The following is a 25,666-nucleotide window of genomic DNA, read 5'->3' on the forward strand; positions in this document are numbered from 1 at the left end:
TGTAATTACATGATTTATTTGAGTATTTCAGTACGGATTTGGTGACATGGTATTTCCAGTGTTCCGTGCCCACAGTAATGTCTTTGTGTTGCGGAAAAAAAACCATAAAATACTCAATCCTGTGTATAAGACGCCCCCACCCCGACCCCACCCCCACATATTTTGAAAGCCTCCTAATTCTAGTTATGAAAAATTCGTCTTATACACAGCAATATACAGATTTGTATTCTTACTAGTGTTTACACAACCAAAAAATAGAAAAAAAAAGAAGAGAAGCCCACCAGCACTATATTTTCAAAAGCTTTTGATTGAGAACCAATTTTCTTTTTTTCAGCCTTAGTCATGTGGACTAACAATTAAATAACATTTAAGAATCACTTATATTTTGTCACCTAGAGTGTAACACTTACCCTTCAGTTTCAAGATGTCCTCAAGATCAAAATCTGGTTCAACTGAAAGAGTAAATCAAGTTTATTAAAATTGGAACAGATTCCCCCTTGCTGTTAACACCCTCCCATCACAAGACACACTTGCTGCTGACTCCCTCCCATTACAAGACACACTTACTGCTGACTCCCTCCCATCACAAGACATACTTGCTGCTGACTCCCTCCCATCACAAGACACACTTGCTGCTGTCTCCCTCCCATCACAAGACACACTTGCTGCTGACTCCATCCCATCACACAACACAGTTGCTGCTGACTCCCTCCCATCACAACACACACTTGCTGCTGTCTCCCTCCCATAACAAGACACACTTGCTGCTGACTCCCTCCCATCACAACACACACTTGCTGCTGACTCCATCCCATCACACAACACAGTTGCTGCTGACTCCCTCCCATCACAACACACACTTGCTGCTGTCTCCCTCCCATAACAAGACACACTTGCTGCTGACTCCCTCCCATTACAACACACACTTGCTGCTGTCTCCCTCCCATAACAAGACACACTTGCTGCTGACTCCCTCCCATTACAAGACACACTTGGTGCTGACTCCCTCCCATTACAAGACACACTTGGTGCTGACTCCCTCGCATTACAAGACACACTTGGTGCTGCCTCCCTCCCATAACAAGACACAGTTGCTGCTGACTCCCTCCCATCACAAGACATGCTTGCTGCTGACTCCCTCCCATCACAAGACACACTTGGTGCTGACTCCATCCCATCACAAGACACACTTGGTGCTGACTCCCTCCCATCACAAGACACACTTGGTGCTGACTCCCTCCCATCAAAAGACATGCTTGCAGCTGACTCCCTCCCATCACAAGACACACTTGCTGCTGACTCCCTCCCATCACACAACACAATTGTAGCTGACTCCCTCCCATCACAAGACACACTTGCTGCTGACTCCCTCCCATCACACAACTCAATTGTAGCTGACTCCCTCCCATCACAAGACACACTTGCTGCTGACTCCCTCCCATCACAAGACACACCTGCTGCTGACTCCCCCGGCTCCAACACCTAACCCACCTGCTGCTGACTCCCCAAGCTCCGACACCTGACTCACCTGCAGCTGACTCCCCGAGCTCCAACAGCTTACACACCAGCAGCAGACTCCCCCAGCTCCAACACCTGACCCACCTGCAGCTGACTCCCCGACCTCCGACACCTGACGCTGACTCCCCCGGCTCCAACAACTTACACACCTGCAGCTGACTCCCCTGGCTCAGACACCTGACCCACCTGCAGCTGACTCCTCGAGCTCCAACAACTTACACACCTGCTGCTGACTCTCCCAGCTCCGACACCTGACCCACCTGCAGGTAACTCTCCCAGCCCCAACACCTGGCCCACCTGCATGTGATTCCCCGAGCTCCGACACCTGACCCACCTGCAGCTGACTCCCCGAGCTCCAACAACTAACACACCAGCAGCTGACTCCCCAAGCTCCATCACCTGACCCACCAGCTGCTGACTCTCCAAGCTCCAACACCTGACCCACCTGCAGCTGACTCCCCGACCTCCGACACCTGACCCACAAGCTGCTGACTCCCCCAGCTCCTACACCTGACCCACCTGCAGGTGACTCACCATCTCCGACACCTGACCAACCTGCAGGTGACTTTTCAAGCTCCGACACCTGACCCACCTGCAACTGACTCTCCCAGCTCTGACACCTGACCCACCAGCTGCTGACTCTCCAAGCTCCGACACCTGACCCACCTGCAACTGACTCTCCTAGCTCTGACACCTGACCAGCTGCTGACTCTCCAAGCTCCGACACCTGACCCACCTGCAGGTGACTCCCCCAGCTCCGACACCTGACCCACAAGCAGCTGACTCTCCCAGCTCCGACACTTGACCCACCAGCTGTTAACTCTCCAAGCTCCAACACCTGACCCACCTGCAGTTGACTCCCCAACCTCCGACACCTGACCCACCAGCAGGTGACTCTCCAAGCTCCGACACCTGACCCACCTGCAGCTGACTCCCCGACCTCCGACACCTGACCCACAGGCTGCTGACTCCCCCAGCTCCAACACCTGACCCACCTGCAGGTGACTCTCCAAGCTCCGACACCTGACCCACCGGCAGGTGACTTTTCAAGCTCCGACACCTGACCCACCTGCAACTGACTCTCCCAGCTCCGATACCTGACCCACCAGCTGCTGACTCTCCAAGCTCCGACACCTGACCAACCAGCAGCTGACTCTCCCATATCCGACACCTGACCCACCTGCAACTGACTCTCCTGGCTCTGACACCTGACCCACCAGCTGCTGACTCTCCCAGCTTCTGACACCTGACCCACCTGCAGGTGACTCCCCAAGCTCCGACACCTGACCCACCAGCAGCTGACTCTCCCAGCTCCGACACTTGACCCACCAGCTGTTAACTCTCCAAGCTCCAACACCTGACCCACCTGCAGTTGACTCCCCAACCTCCGACACCTGACCCACCAGCAGGTGACTCTCCAAGCTCCGACACCTGACCCACCTGCAGCTGACTCCCCGACCTCCGACACCTGACCCACAAGCTGCTGACTCCCCCAGCTCCAACACCTGACCCACCTGCAGGTGACTCTCCAAGCTCTGACACCTGACCCACCGGCAGGTGACTTTTCAAGCTCCGACACCTGACCCACCTGCAACTGACTCTCCCAGCTCCGATACCTGACCCACCAGCTGCTGACTCTCCAAGCTCCGACACCTGACCAACCAGCAGCTGACTCTCCCATATCCGACACCTGACCCACCTGCAACTGACTCTCCCGGCTCTGACACCTGACCCACCAGCTGCTGACTCTCCCAGCTCCGACACCTGACCCACCTGCAGGTGACTCCCCAAGCTCCAACAACTAACACACCAGCAGCTGACTCCCCAAGCTCCATCACCTGACCCACCAGCTGCTGACTCTCCAAGCTCCAACACCTGACCCACCTGCAGCTGACTCCCCGACCTCCGACACCTGACCCACAAGCTGCTGACTCCCCCAGCTCCTACACCTGACCCACCTGCAGGTGACTCACCATCTCCGACACCTGACCAACCTGCAGGTGACTTTTCAAGCTCCGACACCTGACCCACCTGCAACTGACTCTCCCAGCTCTGACACCTGACCCACCAGCTGCTGACTCTCCAAGCTCCGACACCTGACCCACCTGCAACTGACTCTCCTAGCTCTGACACCTGACCAGCTGCTGACTCTCCAAGCTCCGACACCGGACCCACCTGCAGGTGACTCCCCCAGCTCCGACACCTGACCCACCTGCAGCTGACTCTCCCAGCTCCGACACTTGACCCACCAGCTGTTAACTCTCCAAGCTCCAACACCTGACCCACCTGCAGTTGACTCCCCAACCTCCGACACCTGACCCACCAGCAAGTGACTCTCCAAGCTCCGACACCTAACCCACCTGCAGCTGACTCCCCGACCTCAGACACCTGACCCACAAGCTGCTGACTCCCCCAGCTCCAACACCTGACCCACCTGCAGGTGACTCTCCCAGCTCCGACACCTGACCCACCGGCAGATGACTTTTCAAGCTCCGACACCTGACCCACCTGCAACTGACTCTCCCAGCTCCGATACCTGACCCACCAGCTGCTGACTCTCCAAGCTCCGACACCTGACCCACCAGCAGCTGACTCTCCCATATCCGACACCTGACCCACCTGCAACTGACTCTCCCGGCTCTGACACCTGACCCACCAGCTGCTGACTCTCCCAGCTCCGACACCTGACCCACCTGCAGGTGACTCCCCAAGCTCCGACACCTGACCCACCAGCTGTTAACTCTCCCAGCTCCGACACCTGACCCACCTGCAGTTGACTCCCCAACCTCCGACACCTGACCCACCAGCAGGTGACTCTCCAAGCTCCGACACCTGACCAACCTGCAGCTGACTCCCCGACCTCCGACACCTGACCCACAAGCTGCTGACTCCCCCAGCTCCAACACCTGACCCACCTGCAGGTGACTCTCCAAGCTCCGACACCTGACCCACCGGCAGGTGACTTTTCAAGCTCCGACACCTGACCCACCTGCAACTGACTCTCCCAGCTCCGATACCTGACCCACCAGCTGCTGACTCTCCAAGCTCCGACACCTGACCAACCAGCAGCTGACTCTCCCATATCCGACACCTGACCCACCTGCAACTGACTCTCCCGGCTCTGACACCTGACCCACCAGCTGCTGACTCTCCCAGCTCCGACACCTGACCCACCTGCAGGTGACTCCCCAAGCTCCGACACCTGACCCACCAGCAGCTGACTCTCCCAGCTCCAACACTTGACCCACCAGCTGTTAACTCTCCAAGCTCCAACACCTGACCTACCTGCAGGTGACTCCCCCAGCTCCGACACCTGACCCACCTGCAGGTGACTCTTCCAGCCCCAACACCTGACCGACCTGCAGGTGACTCCCCCAGCTCCGACACCTGACCCACCTGCAGCTGACTCCCCAAGCTCCGACACCTGAGTCTCGGTCTGGCTGAGCTCCACCACCTTCTCCATGAGCCTTGTGGTCTCTTCCATGGCTGTGGCAATGTCCACCGAACTCAGATCAAAGGACGCACTCTCTTCACAAATTCTTTCCTGCAGAATAGACACCGATATGGTCATCAGATGTCTATGTCTCTGTCAAATGGCAGTTTCAATATTTGTTCAATTTTCAATCAACAAAACTTTCTATGTGCACACATCGTCTTGGAGTTGTAACGTTTCTTCGCAAAAAACAATCAATGTCCTAAAATCCAAAATGGTTAATGTCCCTCTGGATCTTCATTCAAAGTAAAACAAGTTCCGTTAAAGGGATATTTCAAACTGATATGATTGAATGTTTGTTTACTTTACTTTTTGATGCTCAATGCTCCTGTCTTTGTTTCCTACAGTCCTACAGTTCAGTACAGATTTTCTAGTCGACTACCTCTTTAAAACAATAGGGGTTGAGTGCGACTACAAGCCTTTCAGTCAGTGTAAATTGTTGCACAATCCCTACAACTGCACAATCCTTACAACTGCACAATCCTTACAACTGCAAAATCCATACAACTGCACAATCCGTACATCAGCACAATCCATACAACAGCACAATCCTTACAACTGCATAATCCATATAACTGCACAATCCTTACAACTGCATAATCCATATAACTGCACAATCCTTACAACTGCACAATCCATACAACTGCACAATCCTTACAACTGCACAATCCTTACAACAGCACAATCCTTACAAATGCACAATCCTTACAACTGCACAATCCGTACATCAGCACAATCCATACAACAGCACAATCCTTACAACTGCACAATCCACACAACTGCACAATCCTTACAACTGCACAATCCATACAACTGCACAATCCTTACAACTGCACAATCCTTACAACTGCACAATCCATACAACTGCACAGTCCTTACAACTGCACAATCCATACAACTGCACAATCCTTACAACTGCACAATCCTTACAACTGCACAATCCATACAACTGCACAATCGATACAAATGCACAATCCATACATCAGCACAATCCATACAACAGCACAATCCTTACAACTGCACAATCCATACATCAGCACAATCCTTACAAATGCACAATCCTTACAAATGCACAATCCTTACAACTTCACAATCCTTACAACTGCACAATCCTTACAATTGTACAATCCTTACAACTGCATAATCCATACAACTGCACAATCGATACAAATGCACAATCCATACAAATGCACAATCCATACATCAGCACAATCCTTACAAATGCACAATCCTTACAACTGCACAATCCGTACATCAGCACAATCCTTACATCTGCACAATCCATACAACTGCACAATCCTTACAACTGCACAATCCTTACAACTGCACAATCCATACAAATGCACAATCCTTACAACTGCACAATCGATACAAATGCACAATCCATACAAATGCACAATCCATACATCAGCACAATCCATACAACTGCACAATCCTTACAACTGCACAATCCTTACAACTGCACAATCCATACAACTGCACAATCGATACAAATGCACAATCCATACAGCTGCACAATCAATACATATGCACAATCCATACAACTGCACAATCCATACATCAGCACAATCCTTACAAATGCACAATCCTTACAAATGCACAATCCTTACAACTTCACAATCCTTACAACTGCACAATCCTTACAATTGTACAATCCTTACAACTGCATAATCCATACAAATGCACAATCCATACAAATGCACAATCCATACAAATGCACAATCCATACATCAGCACAATCCTTACAACTGCACAATCCATACAACTGCACAATCCTTACAACTGCACAATCCTTACATCTGCACAATCCATACAACTGCACAATCCTTACAACTGCACAATCCTTACAACTGCACAATCCATACAAATGCACAATCCTAAGAACAGCACAATCGATACAAATGCACAATCCATACAAATGCACAATCCATACATCAGCACAATCCATACAACTGCACAATCCATACAACTGCACAATCCTTACAACTGCACAATCCTTACATCTGCACAATCCATACAACTGCACAATCCATACAGCTGCACAATCAATACATATGCACAATCCATACATCAGCACAATCCATACAAATGCACAATCCATACATCAGCACAATCCATACATCAGCACAATCCATACAAATGCACAATCCTTACAACTGCACAATCCTTACAACTGCACAATCCATACACCTGCACAATCGGTACAAATGCACAATCCATACATCAGCACAATCCATACAACAGCACAATCCTTACAACTGCACAATCCATACAACTGCACAATCCATACAAATGCACAATCCTTACAACTGCACAATCCTTACATCAGCACAATCCATACAACTGCACAATCCATACATCTGCACAATCCTTACAACTGCACAATCCATACAAATGCACAATCCTTACAACAGCACAATCCATACATCAGCACAATCCTTATAACTGCACAATCCTTACAACTGCACAATCCATACAACTGCACAATCCTTACAACTCCACAATCCATACATCAGCATATTTTTTGTCACATAACATGCACAATTCACTTGAGTTTCAAGACATGATGCGACATCCATAACAAGGCCCTTTGCCTTCAGGTGCCTTACTTCTAGAGGAATTAATATACCTCGGTGAAGTTGCCCAGATGTATACAAGATCCTGTACTGGTTTTAGCTCAGGCTTGGCGGTGTGTACCAGAAACTCTAGATAGGATTGCAACTGCATAAGGAAAATGGTGTTTCATTAAAGTTGCGTCTTCTCTTGGTCCGCTCACAGAATATCGTCTATGTATCCGTTGGACACAGATGGGCAAACCTGATGATCGGGGTGGTGATCCGAGTGAATAGCTAAGGGGCTATGGAGATGCCATCTTCCCGAGGCAAGAGAGTTAACTGACTTTAAAGTCCAGTTTCCACCCTTGCCGAACTTGGCTGGAATTCCTGGGCTCGATCGTAGCGCCAGCAGTGGTTATCATGAGTTATGTCCCTTCTGAGCCTCTCCTACGGACCAATCCAATTCCATCACTTACGTTTGTTTCAAACAAAATGGCAGCGTCCAGTCAAGATGATCTGATCGATAATCAAGATCTATATTGTGATCAAACGGGGCTTACATCGCGAAGTGCATTAAATGAGCACCTTGATTAAAAACATGAAAAGGTTTGGAAAATATCTGTTAGCAACGAGTTTGTGGTGCACATGCTTTGCAAATCCTGCAATCGACCTAAATCTGCACAGAAGTTTACGAACCAGATTTCGATTTCGATTTCGTTGCACGATTTTGATTGGACTATGCATAAACTGGTTAGTCCAGCCAAAATGTAACTCCATAACACCAGCCTATTTCAGCAAGGGTGGATACTGGACTTTTATAGTCAGTTAACTCTCTGCCTCAGGAAGATGTGGAGATGCCGAATGGGGGAACTCTGAACTCAAACCCCGAAAACCTTTGGTTGTTGACTGCGAAACGCAGGTAATGACGAAAACTTGGATGTTGGGGAACATTAAGTTAGGTATCCTGTAGGTCCAGACTGATGTTTCCTTACCTGAGAGAGGTGCTGAGCTTTTTGACTGTTTCCATATGGAATCTTGCCAGACATACGAGAAAATTTGTTGAGGACCTTGAGATCCATGATCATGCAAATTTCCGGGGCATTTTTCTTTGGAACCAGAAAGACTGGGAAGTTGAACCCTGTGATCGTAAGTCTGTTTGGCCAAGTAGGGGCCACCAACATGGCTCCCTTTAGATGGGAATGACGGCATACAGGCAGGGTCACAAGTACTTGACATTGATGGAAATGCCACTTGTAACCTGCAACAATTTTGAGTAACCAGTGGTTACTGATGTAAGATGTGCTTGCAATTTTTGGCGTACGACAGTAGACGACCTCCAACTGGTCCTGTCTTTGGCACTAGTTTGAAGTATGGTAATCTGTAATCAAGATCCTATGATAAAGCCAAGTCGATAGGATTGTGAGGGCTCAGTTGTGAGTCAGCCATGGTGAGACCCTCTTCCTCAGGAGATGGGCTTGCCTCTGCCCCGCATCTGGGCATTGGCATTCGTCACTTGGTTCGATAGGAAAAGATTGAGATGACTTGACCTTCCATGCGGAAGATCCAAATGAAACTCATCCAGCAGCAACATGTCTTGTTTTGGAAGGTTCCCTATAATAGCAACAGCAGAACCCAAGGAGGAATGGCGGAGCTCAGACACTGTTTCCTAGTATTCCCTGGGTAAGCAGGTATTGAGTGTGAGTGTGGGTATTGCCAACTGACACCTTCTACTTTGATGGTTTACTCTTCTTACAAGATGACAAAATGTGGAAGAAGTCCGTCAGTGTCAACATAGTTTCTAGAATACAGATCGTGAATAACATATGAATGTCAGAATGTCAGTTTCATGGTCATGTGATCACTTTCTCATTAAATGGGAAATTGTTATATCACATAAACGTCACAATAAATTGTTTTATATATTGAACCAAAAGTAGTGATCATAAATAGGTTTTTCAATATGACTGTCTTGGCTGCCATATTGAAAATCAGATTCAAATGTTTTGAATATATTCAGGTAACATGATCGGTGGGAACAAGCTTCAATGATCAAGGGGTTTCTTCGGTGATATGGTCAAATCATTGAAAAAAAAGTTAATATCACACAGGACTTACATATGTTGATTCATACTGCTTCTAGACCCAATTTTAATTGCAGTGTGAACAGAATTTGCTGAGTAATGGCACTACATACCTGCTTCAACCACATTCAGCCATATTGAAAACTGGACAAATGCAGGTGTCATCATTGGTGGGAACAAGCCTGTGTAGTTTCACCTTCACTGGTTCAGTGTTGTCTGAGGAGATGCCGCTGATACTGCAGGATGCCAGACAAGCAGGGCATCACATAGGCTGACTTGATTAAACATAGATCAACTTACCAAGTTGTGTGCTTCATCGAAGATCACTATGTTGCCTTGTAGTTCCACTCCATGAGCTCTCCTGGACTAAAGACAGATAAGATGACTATCAATACACACTTTCTCCTGGACTAAAGACAGACAAGATGACTACCAATACACACTTTCTCCTGGACTAAAGACAGACAAGATGACTTTCTCCTGGACTAAAGACAGACAAGATGACTGCCAATACACACTTTCTCCTGGACTAAAGACAGACAAGATGACTTTCTCCTGGACTAAAGACAGACAAGATGACTATCAATACACACTTAGTCCTGGAATAAAGACAGATTAGATGACTATCAATACACACTTTCTCCTGGACTAAAGACAGACAAGTTGACTTTCTCCTGGACTAAAGACCGACAAGATGACTAACCATACACACTTTCTCCTGGACTAAAGACAGACAAGATGACTATCAATACACACTTTCTCCTGGACTGAAGACAGACAAGATGACTTTCTCCTGGACTAAAGACAGACAATATGACTATCAATACACACTTAGTCCTGGACTAAAGACAGACAAGATGACTACCAATACACACTTTCTCCTGGACTAAAGACAGACAAGATGACTTTCTCCTGGACTAAAGACAGACAAGATGACTGCCAATACACACTTTCTCCTGGACTAAAGACAGACAAGATGACTTTCTCCTGGACTAAAGACAGACTAGATGACTGCCAATACACACTTAGTCCTGGAATAAAGACATACACACTTAGTCCTGGAATAAAGACAGACAAGATGACTTTCTCCTGGACTAAAGACAGACAAGATGACTATCAATACACACTTTCTCCTGGACTGAAGACAGACAAGATGACTATTAATACACACTTTCTCCTGGACTAAAGACAGAAAAGATGACTACCAATACACACTTTCTCCTGGACTTAAGACAGACAAGATGACTATCAATACACACTTTCTCCTGGACTTAAGACAGACAAGATGACTACCAATACACACTTTCTCCTGGACTAAAGACAGACAAGATAACTACCAATACACACTTTCTCCTGGACTTAAGACAGACAAGATGACTACCAATACACACTTTCTCCTGGACTAAAGACAGACAAGATGACTACCAATACACACTTTCTCCTGGACTAAAGACAGATAAGATGACTATCAATACACACTTTCTCCTGGACTAAAGACAGACAAGATGACTACCAATACACACTTTCTCCTGGACTAAAGACAGACAAGATGACTTTCTCCTGGACTAAAGACAGAAAAGATGACTATCATTACACACTTTCTCCTGGACTAAAGACAGACAAGATGACTTTCTCCTGGACTAAAGACAGACAAGATGACTACCAATACACACTTTCTCCTGGACTAAAGACAGACAAGATGACTTTCTCCTGGACTAAAGACAGACAAGATGACTATCAATACACACTTTCTCCTGGACTTAAGACAGACAAGATGATTACCAATACACACTTTCTCCTGGACTAAAGACAGACAAGATGACTACCAATACACACTTTATCCTGGACTAATGACAGAAAAGATGACTACCAATACACACTTTCTCCTGGACTAATGACAGAAAAGATGACTACCAATACACACTTTCTCCTGGACTAAAGACAGACAAGATGACTACCAATACACACTTTCTCCTGGACTAAAGACAGACAAGATGACTTTCTCCTGGACTGAAGACAGACAAGATGACTATCAATACACACTTTCTCCTGGACTAAAGACAGAAAAGATGACTACCAATACACACTTTCTCCTGGACTAAAGACAGACAAGATGACTATCAATACACACTTTCTCCTGGACTTAAGACAGACAAGATGATTACCAATACACACTTTCTCCTGGACTAAAGACAGACAAGATGACTACCAATACACACTTTATCCTGGACTAATGACAGAAAAGATGACTACCAATACACACTTTCTCCTGGACTAATGACAGAAAAGATGACTACCAATACACACTTTCTCCTGGACTAAAGACAGACAAGATGACTACCAATACACACTTTCTCCTGGACTAAAGACAGACAAGATGACTTTCTCCTGGACTAAAGACAGAAAAGATGACTATCAAGACACACTTTCTCCTGGACTTAAGACAGACAAGATGACTTTCTCCTGGACTAATGACAGAAAAGATGACTACCAATACACACTTTCTCCTGGACTAAAGACAGACAAGATGACTACCAATACACCCTTTCTCCTGGACGAAAGAAAGACAAGATGACTACCAATACACACTTTCTCCTGGACTAAAGACAGACAAGATGACTTTCTCCTGGACTAAAGACAGAAAAGATGACTATCAATACACACTTTCTCCTGGACTTAAGACAGACAAGATGACTTTCTCCTGGACTAATGACAGAAAAGATGACTATCAATACACACTTTCTCCTGGACTTAAGACAGACAAGATGATTACCAATACACACTTTCTCCTGGACTAAAGACAGACAAGATGACTACCAATACACACTTTCTCCTGGACTAAAGACAGACAAGATGACTTTCTCCTGGACTAAAGACAGAAAAGATGACTATCAAGACACACTTTCTCCTGGACTTAAGACAGACAAGATGACTTTCTCCTGGACTAATGACAGAAAAGATGACTACCAATACACACTTTCTCCTGGACTAAAGACAGACAAGATGACTACCAATACACCCTTTCTCCTGGACGAAAGAAAGACAAGATGACTACCAATACACACTTTCTCCTGGACTAAAGACAGACAAGATGACTTTCTCCTGGACTAAAGACAGAAAAGATGACTATCAATACACACTTTCTCCTGGACTTAAGACAGACAAGATGACTTTCTCCTGGACTAATGACAGAAAAGATGACTATCAATACACACTTTCTCCTGGACTTAAGACAGACAAGATGATTACCAATACACACTTTCTCCTGGACTAAAGACAGACAAGATGACTACCAATACACACTTTCTCCTGGACTAATGACAGAAAAGATGACTACCAATACACACTTTCTCCTGGACTAATGACAGAAAAGATGACTACCAATACACACTTTCTCCTGGACTAAAGACAGACAAGATGACTATCAATACACCCTTTCTCCTGGACTAAAGACAGACAAGATGACTATCAATACACACTTTCTCCTGGACTAAAGACAGACAAGATGACTTTCAATACACACTTTCTCCTGGACTGAAGACAGACAAGATGACTATTAATACACACTTTCTCCTGGACTAAAGACAGAAAAGATGACTACCAATACACACTTTCTCCTGGACTAAAGACAGACAAGATGACTATCAATACACACTTTCTCCTGGACTAAAGACAGACAAGATGACTTTCTCCTGGACTAAAGACAGACAAGATGACTACCAATACACACTTTCTCCTGGACTAAAGACAGACAAGATGACTACCAATACACACTTTCTCCTGGACTAAAGACAGACAAGATGACTTTCTCCTGGACTAAAGACAGAAAAGATGACTTTCTCCTGGACTAATGACAGAAAAGATGACTACCAATACACACTTTCTCCTGGACTAAAGACAGACAAGATGACTACCAATACACACTTTCTCCTGGACTAAAGACAGACAAGATGACTTTCTCCTGGACTTAAGACAGACAAGATAACTTTCTCCTGGACTAATGACAGAAAAGATGACTACCAATACACACTTTCTCCTGGACTAAAGACAGACAAGATGACTACCAATCCACCCTTTCTCCTGGACTAAAGAAAGACAAGATGACTACCAATACACACTTTCTCCTGGACTAAAGACAGACAAGATGACTTTCTCCTGGACTAAAGACAGAAAAGATGACTATCAATACACACTTTCTCCTGGACTTAAGACAGACAAGATGACTTTCTCCTGGACTAATGACAGAAAAGATGACTACCAATACACACTTTCTCCTGGACTTAAGACAGACAAGATGACTTTCAATACACACTTTCTCCTGGACTAAAGACAGACAAGATGACTATCAATACACACTTTCTCCTGGACTAAAGACAGACAAGATGACTTTCAATACACACTTTCTCCTGGACTGAAGACAGACAAGATGACTATTAATACACACTTTCTCCTGGACTAAAGACAGAAAAGATGACTACCAATACACACTTTCTCCTGGACTAAAGACAGACAAGATGACTATCAATACACACTTTCTCCTGGACTAAAGACAGACAAGATGACTTTCTCCTGGACTAAAGACAGACAAGATTACTACCAATACACACTTTCTCCTGGACTAAGGAAAGACAAGATGACTACCAATACACACTTTCTCCTGGACTCAAGACAGACAAGATGACTTTCTCCTGGACTAATGACAGAAAAGATGACTACCAATACACACTTTCTCCTGGACTAAAGACAGACAAGATGACTTTCAATACACACTTTCTCCTGGACTAAAGACAGACAAGATGACTATCAATACACACTTTCTCCTGGACTAAAGACAGAAAAGATGACTACCAATACACACTTTCTCCTGGACTTAAGACAGACAAGATGACTTTCTCCTGGACTAAAGACAGAAAAGATGACTATCAATACACACTTTCTCCTGGACTAAAGACAGACAAGATGACTTTCTCCTGGGCTAAAGACAGAAAAGATGACTATCAATACACACTTTCTCCTGGACTTAAGACAGACAAGATGATTACCAATACACACTTTCTCCTGGACTAAAGACAGACAAGATGACTACCAATACACACTTTCTCCTGGACTAATGACAGAAAAGATGACTACCAATACACACTTTCTCCTGGACTAAAGACAGACAAGATGACTACCAATACACACTTTCTCCTGGACTAAAGACAGACAAGATGACTTTCTCCTGGACTAAAGACAGAAAAGATGACTATCAATACACACTTTCTCCTGGACTAAAGACAGACAAGATGACTTTCTCCTGGACTAAAGACAGACAAGATGACTACCAATACACACTTTCTCCTGGACTAAAGACAGACAAGATGACTATCAATACACACTTTCTCCTGGACTAAAGACAGACAAGATGACTTTCTCCTGGACTAATGACAGAAAAGATGACTACCAATACACACTTTCTCCTGGACTAAAGACAGACAAGATGACTACCAATACACCCTTTCTCCTGGACGAAAGAAAGACAAGATGACTATCAATACACACTTTCTCCTGGACTAAAGACAGACAAGATGACTTTCTCCTGGACTAAAGACAGAAAAGATGACTATCAATACACACTTTCTCCTGGACTTAAGACAGACAAGATGACTTTCTCCTGGACTAATGACAGAAAAGATGACTATCAATACACACTTTCTCCTGGACTTAAGACAGACAAGATGATTACCAATACACACTTTCTCCTGGACTAAAGACAGACAAGATGACTACCAATACACACTTTCTCCTGGACTAATGACAGAAAAGATGACTACCAATACACACTTTCTCCTGGACTAATGACAGAAAAGATGACTACCAATACACACTTTCTCCTGGACTAAAGACAGACAAGATGACTATCAATACACCCTTTCTCCTGGACTAAAGACAGACAAGATGACTATCAATACACACTTTCTCCTGGACTAAAGACAGACAAGATGACTTTCAATACACACTTTCTCCTGGACTGAAGACAGACAAGATGACTATTAATACACACTTTCTCCTGGACTAAAGACAGAAAAGATGACTACCAATACACACTTTCTCCTGGACTAAAGACAGACAAGATGACTATCAATACACACTTTCTCCTGGACTAAAGACAGACAAGATGACTTTCTCCTGGACTAAAGACAGACAAGATGACTACCAATACACACTTTCTCCTGGACTAAAGACAGACAAGATGACTACCAATACACACTTTCTCCTGGACTAAAGACAGACAAGATGACTTTCTCCTGGACTAAAGACAGAAAAGATGACTTTCTCCTGGACTAATGACAGAAAAGATGACTACCAATACACACTTTCTCCTGGACTAAAGACAGACAAGATGACTACCAATACACACTTTCTCCTGGACTAAAGACAGACAAGATGACTTTCTCCTGGACTTAAGACAGACAAGATAACTTTCTCCTGGACTAATGACAGAAAAGATGACTACCAATACACACTTTCTCCTGGACTAAAGACAGACAAGATGACTACCAATCCACCCTTTCTCCTGGACTAAAGAAAGACAAGATGACTACCAATACACACTTTCTCCTGGACTAAAGACAGACAAGATGACTTTCTCCTGGACTAAAGACAGAAAAGATGACTATCAATACACACTTTCTCCTGGACTTAAGACAGACAAGATGACTTTCTCCTGGACTAATGACAGAAAAGATGACTACCAATACACACTTTCTCCTGGACTTAAGACAGACAAGATGACTTTCAATACACACTTTCTCCTGGACTAAAGACAGACAAGATGACTATCAATACACACTTTCTCCTGGACTAAAGACAGACAAGATGACTTTCAATACACACTTTCTCCTGGACTGAAGACAGACAAGATGACTATTAATACACACTTTCTCCTGGACTAAAGACAGAAAAGATGACTACCAATACACACTTTCTCCTGGACTAAAGACAGACAAGATGACTATCAATACACACTTTCTCCTGGACTAAAGACAGACAAGATGACTTTCTCCTGGACTAAAGACAGACAAGATTACTACCAATACACACTTTCTCCTGGACTAAGGAAAGACAAGATGACTACCAATACACACTTTCTCCTGGACTCAAGACAGACAAGATGACTTTCTCCTGGACTAATGACAGAAAAGATGACTACCAATACACACTTTCTCCTGGACTAAAGACAGACAAGATGACTTTCAATACACACTTTCTCCTGGACTAAAGACAGACAAGATGACTATCAATACACACTTTCTCCTGGACTAAAGACAGAAAAGATGACTACCAATACACACTTTCTCCTGGACTTAAGACAGACAAGATGACTTTCTCCTGGACTAAAGACAGAAAAGATGACTATCAATACACACTTTCTCCTGGACTAAAGACAGACAAGATGACTTTCTCCTGGACTAAAGACAGAAAAGATGACTATCAATACACACTTTCTCCTGGACTTAAGACAGACAAGATGATTACCAATACACACTTTCTCCTGGACTAAAGACAGACAAGATGACTACCAATACACACTTTCTCCTGGACTAATGACAGAAAAGATGACTACCAATACACACTTTCTCCTGGACTAATGACAGAAAAGATGACTACCAATACACACTTTCTCCTGGACTAAAGACAGACAAGATGACTACCAATACACACTTTCTCCTGGACTAAAGACAGACAAGATGACTTTCTCCTGGACTAAAGACAGAAAAGATGACTATCAAGACACACTTTCTCCTGGACTTAAGACAGACAAGATGACTTTCTCCTGGACTAATGACAGAAAAGATGACTACCAATACACACTTTCTCCTGGACTAAAGACAGACAAGATGACTTTCTCCTGGACTAAAGACAGACAAGATGACTACCAATACACACTTTCTCCTGGACTAAAGACAGACAAGATGACTACCAATACACACTTTCTCCTGGACTAAAGACAGACAAGATGACTTTCTCCTGGACTAAAGACAGAAAAGATGACTATCAAGACACACTTTCTCCTGGACTTAAGACAGACAAGATGACTTTCTCCTGGACTAATGACAGAAAAGATGACTATCAATACACACTTTCTCCTGGACTAAAGACAGACAAGATGACTACCAATACACACTTTCTCCTGGACTAAAGAAAGACAAGATGACTACCAATACACACTTTCTCCTGGACTAAAGACAGACAAGATGACTTTCAATACACACTTTCTCCTGGACTGAAGACAGACAAGATGACTATTAATACACACTTTCTCCTGGACTAAAGACAGAAAAGATGACTACCAATACACACTTTCTCCTGGACTAAAGACAGACAAGATGACTATCAATACACACTTTCTCCTGGACTAAAGACAGAAAAGATGACTTTCTCCTGGACTAAAGACAGACAAGATGACTACCAATACACACTTTCTCCTGGACTAAAGAAAGACAAGATGACTACCAATACACACTTTCTCCTGGACTAAAGACAGAAAAGATGACTTTCTCCTGGACTAAAGACAGAAAAGATGACTATCAATACACACTTTCTCCTGGACTTAAGACAGACAAGATGACTTTCTCCTGGACTAATGACAGAAAAGATGACTACCAATACACACTTTCTCCTGGACTAAAGACAGACAAGATGACTTTCAATACACACTTTCTCCTGGACTAAAGACAGACAAGATGACTATCAATACACACTTTCTCCTGGACTAAAGACAGACAAGATGACTTTCAATACACACTTTCTCCTGGACTGAAGACAGACAAGATGACTATCAATACACACTTTCTCCTGGAGTAAAGACAGAAAAGATGACTACCAATACACACTTTCTCCTGGACTAAAGACAGACAAGATGACTATCAATACACACTTTCTCCTGGACTAAAGACAGACAAGATGACTACCAATACACACTTAGTCCTTGACTAAAGACAAACAAGATGACTTTCTCCTGGACTAATGACAGAAAAGATGACTACCAATACACACTTTCTCCTGGACTAAAGACAGACAAGATGACTACCAATACACACTTTCTCCTGGACTAAAGACAGAAAAGATGACTATCAATACACACTTTCTCCTGGACTTAAGACAGACAAGATGACTTTCTCCTGGACTAATGACAGAAAAGATGACTACCAATACACACTTTCTCCTGGACTAAAGACAGACAAGATGACTATCAATACACACTTTCTCCTGGACTAAAGACAGACAAGATGACTTTCAATACACACTTTCTCCTGGACTAAAGACAGACAAGATGACTACCAATACACACTTTCTCCTGGACTAAAGACAGACAAGATGACTACCAATACACACTTTCTCCTGCACTAAAGACAGACAAGATGACTTTCTCCTGGACTAAAGACAGAAAAGATGACTATCAAGACACACTTTCTCCTGGACTTAAGACAGACAAGATGACTTTCTCCTGGACTAATGACAGAAAAGATGACTACCAATACACACTTTCTCCTGGACTAAAGACAGACAAGATGACTTTCTCCTGGACTAAAGACAGACAAGATGACTACCAATACACACTTTCTCCTGGACTAAAGACAGACAAGATGACTACCAATACACACTTTCTCCTGGACTAAAGACAGACAAGATGACTTTCTCCTGGACTAAAGACAGAAAAGATGACTATCAAGACACACTTTCTCCTGGACTTAAGACAGACAAGATGACTTTCTCCTGGACTAATGACAGAAAAGATGACTATCAATACACACTTTCTCCTGGACTAAAGACAGAAAAGATGACTACCAATACACACTTTCTCCTGGACTTAAGACAGAAAAGATGACTTTCTCCTGGACTAATGACAGAAAAGATGACTACCAATACACACTTTCTCCTGGACTAAAGACAGACAAGATGACTACCAATACACACTTTCTCCTGGACTAAAGACAGACAAGATGACTTTCTCCTGGACTTAAGACAGACAAGATAACTTTCTCCTGGACTAATGACAGAAAAGATGACTACCAATACACACTTTCTCCTGGACTAAAGACAGACAAGATGACTACCAATCCACCCTTTCTCCTGGACTAAAGAAAGACAAGATGACTACCAATACACACTTTCTCCTGGACTAAAGACAGACAAGATGACTTTCTCCTGGACTAAAGACAGAAAAGATGACTATCAATACACACTTTCTCCTGGACTTAAGACAGACAAGATGACTTTCTCCTGGACTAATGACAGAAAAGATGACTACCAATACACACTTTCTCCTGGACTTAAGACAGACAAGATGACTTTCAATACACACTTTCTCCTGGACTAAAGACAGACAAGATGACTATCAATACACACTTTCTCCTGGACTAAAGACAGACAAGATGACTTTCAATACACACTTTCTCCTGGACTGAAGACAGACAAGATGACTATTAATACACACTTTCTCCTGGACTAAAGACAGAAAAGATGACTACCAATACACACTTTCTCCTGGACTAAAGACAGACAAGATGACTATCAATACACACTTTCTCCTGGACTAAAGACAGACAAGATGACTTTCTCCTGGACTAAAGACAGACAAGATTACTACCAATACACACTTTCTCCTGGACTAAGGAAAGACAAGATGACTACCAATACACACTTTCTCCTGGACTCAAGACAGACAAGATGACTTTCTCCTGGACTAATGACAGAAAAGATGACTACCAATACACACTTTCTCCTGGACTAAAGACAGACAAGATGACTTTCAATACACACTTTCTCCTGGACTAAAGACAGACAAGATGACTATCAATACACACTTTCTCCTGGACTAAAGACAGAAAAGATGACTACCAATACACACTTTCTCCTGGACTTAAGACAGACAAGATGACTTTCTCCTGGACTAAAGACAGAAAAGATGACTATCAATACACACTTTCTCCTGGACTAAAGACAGACAAGATGACTTTCTCCTGGGCTAAAGACAGAAAAGATGACTATCAATACACACTTTCTCCTGGACTTAAGACAGACAAGATGATTACCAATACACACTTTCTCCTGGACTAAAGACAGACAAGATGACTACCAATACACACTTTCTCCTGGACTAATGACAGAAAAGATGACTACCAATACACACTTTCTCCTGGACTAAAGACAGACAAGATGACTACCAATACACACTTTCTCCTGGACTAAAGACAGACAAGATGACTTTCTCCTGGACTAAAGACAGAAAAGATGACTATCAATACACACTTTCTCCTGGACTAAAGACAGACAAGATGACTTTCTCCTGGACTAAAGACAGACAAGATGACTACCAATACACACTTTCTCCTGGACTAAAGACAGACAAGATGACTATCAATACACACTTTCTCCTGGACTAAAGACAGACAAGATGACTTTCTCCTGGACTAATGACAGAAAAGATGACTACCAATACACACTTTCTCCTGGACTAAAGACAGACAAGATGACTACCAATACACCCTTTCTCCTGGACGAAAGAAAGACAAGATGACTATCAATACACACTTTCTCCTGGACTAAAGACAGACAAGATGACTTTCTCCTGGACTAAAGACAGAAAAGATGACTATCAATACACACTTTCTCCTGGACTTAAGACAGACAAGATGACTTTCTCCTGGACTAATGACAGAAAAGATGACTATCAATACACACTTTCTCCTGGACTTAAGACAGACAAGATGATTACCAATACACACTTTCTCCTGGACTAAAGACAGACAAGATGACTACCAATACACACTTTCTCCTGGACTAATGACAGAAAAGATGACTACCAATACACACTTTCTCCTGGACTAATGACAGAAAAGATGACTACCAATACACACTTTCTCCTGGACTAAAGACAGACAAGATGACTATCAATACACCCTTTCTCCTGGACTAAAGACAGACAAGATGACTATCAATACACACTTTCTCCTGGACTAAAGACAGACAAGATGACTTTCAATACACACTTTCTCCTGGACTGAAGACAGACAAGATGACTATTAATACACACTTTCTCCTGGACTAAAGACAGAAAAGATGACTACCAATACACACTTTCTCCTGGACTAAAGACAGACAAGATGACTATCAATACACACTTTCTCCTGGACTAAAGACAGACAAGATGACTTTCTCCTGGACTAAAGACAGACAAGATGACTACCAATACACACTTTCTCCTGGACTAAAGACAGACAAGATGACTACCAATACACACTTTCTCCTGGACTAAAGACAGACAAGATGACTTTCTCCTGGACTAAAGACAGAAAAGATGACTTTCTCCTGGACTAATGACAGAAAAGATGACTACCAATACACACTTTCTCCTGGACTAAAGACAGACAAGATGACTACCAATACACACTTTCTCCTGGACTAAAGACAGACAAGATGACTTTCTCCTGGACTTAAGACAGACAAGATAACTTTCTCCTGGACTAATGACAGAAAAGATGACTACCAATACACACTTTCTCCTGGACTAAAGACAGACAAGATGACTACCAATCCACCCTTTCTCCTGGACTAAAGAAAGACAAGATGACTACCAATACACACTTTCTCCTGGACTAAAGACAGACAAGATGACTTTCTCCTGGACTAAAGACAGAAAAGATGACTATCAATACACACTTTCTCCTGGACTTAAGACAGACAAGATGACTTTCTCCTGGACTAATGACAGAAAAGATGACTACCAATACACACTTTCTCCTGGACTTAAGACAGACAAGATGACTTTCAATACACACTTTCTCCTGGACTAAAGACAGACAAGATGACTATCAATACACACTTTCTCCTGGACTAAAGACAGACAAGATGACTTTCAATACACACTTTCTCCTGGACTGAAGACAGACAAGATGACTATTAATACACACTTTCTCCTGGACTAAAGACAGAAAAGATGACTACCAATACACACTTTCTCCTGGACTAAAGACAGACAAGATGACTATCAATACACACTTTCTCCTGGACTAAAGACAGACAAGATGACTTTCTCCTGGACTAAAGACAGACAAGATTACTACCAATACACACTTTCTCCTGGACTAAGGAAAGACAAGATGACTACCAATACACACTTTCTCCTGGACTCAAGACAGACAAGATGACTTTCTCCTGGACTAATGACAGAAAAGATGACTACCAATACACACTTTCTCCTGGACTAAAGACAGACAAGATGACTTTCAATACACACTTTCTCCTGGACTAAAGACAGACAAGATGACTATCAATACACACTTTCTCCTGGACTAAAGACAGAAAAGATGACTACCAATACACACTTTCTCCTGGACTTAAGACAGACAAGATGACTTTCTCCTGGACTAAAGACAGAAAAGATGACTATCAATACACACTTTCTCCTGGACTAAAGACAGACAAGATGACTTTCTCCTGGACTAAAGACAGAAAAGATGACTATCAATACACACTTTCTCCTGGACTTAAGACAGACAAGATGATTACCAATACACACTTTCTCCTGGACTAAAGACAGACAAGATGACTACCAATACACACTTTCTCCTGGACTAATGACAGAAAAGATGACTACCAATACACACTTTCTCCTGGACTAATGACAGAAAAGATGACTACCAATACACACTTTCTCCTGGACTAAAGACAGACAAGATGACTACCAATACACACTTTCTCCTGGACTAAAGACAGACAAGATGACTTTCTCCTGGACTAAAGACAGAAAAGATGACTATCAAGACACACTTTCTCCTGGACTTAAGACAGACAAGATGACTTTCTCCTGGACTAATGACAGAAAAGATGACTACCAATACACACTTTCTCCTGGACTAAAGACAGACAAGATGACTTTCTCCTGGACTAAAGACAGACAAGATGACTACCAATACACACTTTCTCCTGGACTAAAGACAGACAAGATGACTACCAATACACACTTTCTCCTGGACTAAAGACAGACAAGATGACTTTCTCCTGGACTAAAGACAGAAAAGATGACTATCAAGACACACTTTCTCCTGGACTTAAGACAGACAAGATGACTTTCTCCTGGACTAATGACAGAAAAGATGACTATCAATACACACTTTCTCCTGGACTAAAGACAGACAAGATGACTACCAATACACACTTTCTCCTGGACTAAAGAAAGACAAGATGACTACCAATACACACTTTCTCCTGGACTAAAGACAGACAAGATGACTTTCAATACACACTTTCTCCTGGACTGAAGACAGACAAGATGACTATTAATACACACTTTCTCCTGGACTAAAGACAGAAAAGATGACTACCAATACACACTTTCTCCTGGACTAAAGACAGACAAGATGACTATCAATACACACTTTCTCCTGGACTAAAGACAGAAAAGATGACTTTCTCCTGGACTAAAGACAGACAAGATGACTACCAATACACACTTTCTCCTGGACTAAAGAAAGACAAGATGACTACCAATACACACTTTCTCCTGGACTAAAGACAGAAAAGATGACTTTCTCCTGGACTAAAGACAGAAAAGATGACTATCAATACACACTTTCTCCTGGACTTAAGACAGACAAGATGACTTTCTCCTGGACTAATGACAGAAAAGATGACTACCAATACACACTTTCTCCTGGACTAAAGACAGACAAGATGACTTTCAATACACACTTTCTCCTGGACTAAAGACAGACAAGATGACTATCAATACACACTTTCTCCTGGACTAAAGACAGACAAGATGACTTTCAATACACACTTTCTCCTGGACTGAAGACAGACAAGATGACTATCAATACACACTTTCTCCTGGAGTAAAGACAGAAAAGATGACTACCAATACACACTTTCTCCTGGACTAAAGACAGACAAGATGACTATCAATACACACTTTCTCCTGGACTAAAGACAGACAAGATGACTACCAATACACACTTAGTCCTTGACTAAAGACAAACAAGATGACTTTCTCCTGGACTAATGACAGAAAAGATGACTACCAATACACACTTTCTCCTGGACTAAAGACAGACAAGATGACTACCAATACACACTTTCTCCTGGACTAAAGACAGAAAAGATGACTATCAATACACACTTTCTCCTGGACTTAAGACAGACAAGATGACTTTCTCCTGGACTAATGACAGAAAAGATGACTACCAATACACACTTTCTCCTGGACTAAAGACAGACAAGATGACTATCAATACACACTTTCTCCTGGACTAAAGACAGACAAGATGACTTTCAATACACACTTTCTCCTGGACTAAAGACAGACAAGATGACTACCAATACACACTTTCTCCTGGACTAAAGACAGACAAGATGACTACCAATACACACTTTCTCCTGCACTAAAGACAGACAAGATGACTTTCTCCTGGACTAAAGACAGAAAAGATGACTATCAAGACACACTTTCTCCTGGACTTAAGACAGACAAGATGACTTTCTCCTGGACTAATGACAGAAAAGATGACTACCAATACACACTTTCTCCTGGACTAAAGACAGACAAGATGACTTTCTCCTGGACTAAAGACAGACAAGATGACTACCAATACACACTTTCTCCTGGACTAAAGACAGACAAGATGACTACCAATACACACTTTCTCCTGGACTAAAGACAGACAAGATGACTTTCTCCTGGACTAAAGACAGAAAAGATGACTATCAAGACACACTTTCTCCTGGACTTAAGACAGACAAGATGACTTTCTCCTGGACTAATGACAGAAAAGATGACTATCAATACACACTTTCTCCTGGACTAAAGACAGAAAAGATGACTACCAATACACACTTTCTCCTGGACTAAAGACAGACAAGATGACTATCAATACACACTTTCTCCTGGACTAAAGACAGACAAGATGACTTTCTCCTGGACTAAAGACAGACAAGATGACTACCAATACACACTTTCTCCTGGACTAAAGAAAGAC

General features: G+C 43.3%; 1 protein-coding gene across 1 annotated transcript in view; it reads right to left on the minus strand.

The window, feature by feature from the left end:
* LOC124111924 (regulator of telomere elongation helicase 1-like) overlaps positions 1-25,666 on the minus strand; it is a 177,053-nt gene that overhangs the window by 118,302 nt on the left and 33,085 nt on the right. Inside the window, exons 9-11 of the mRNA XM_048399831.1 lie at positions 9,948-10,013; positions 4,915-5,062; positions 411-452 (exon numbers count right to left, since the gene is read on the minus strand). Of these exons, the coding sequence (XP_048255788.1) occupies positions 411-452; positions 4,915-5,062; positions 9,948-10,013 (256 nt within the window). The remainder of the gene's footprint in view (positions 1-410; positions 453-4,914; positions 5,063-9,947; positions 10,014-25,666) is intronic.

Source organism: Haliotis rufescens, unplaced genomic scaffold (assembly GCF_023055435.1).
Source record: "Haliotis rufescens isolate VD_foot unplaced genomic scaffold, xgHalRufe1.0.p SCAF_2, whole genome shotgun sequence".
Classification (NCBI taxonomy): domain Eukaryota; kingdom Metazoa; phylum Mollusca; class Gastropoda; order Lepetellida; family Haliotidae; genus Haliotis; species Haliotis rufescens.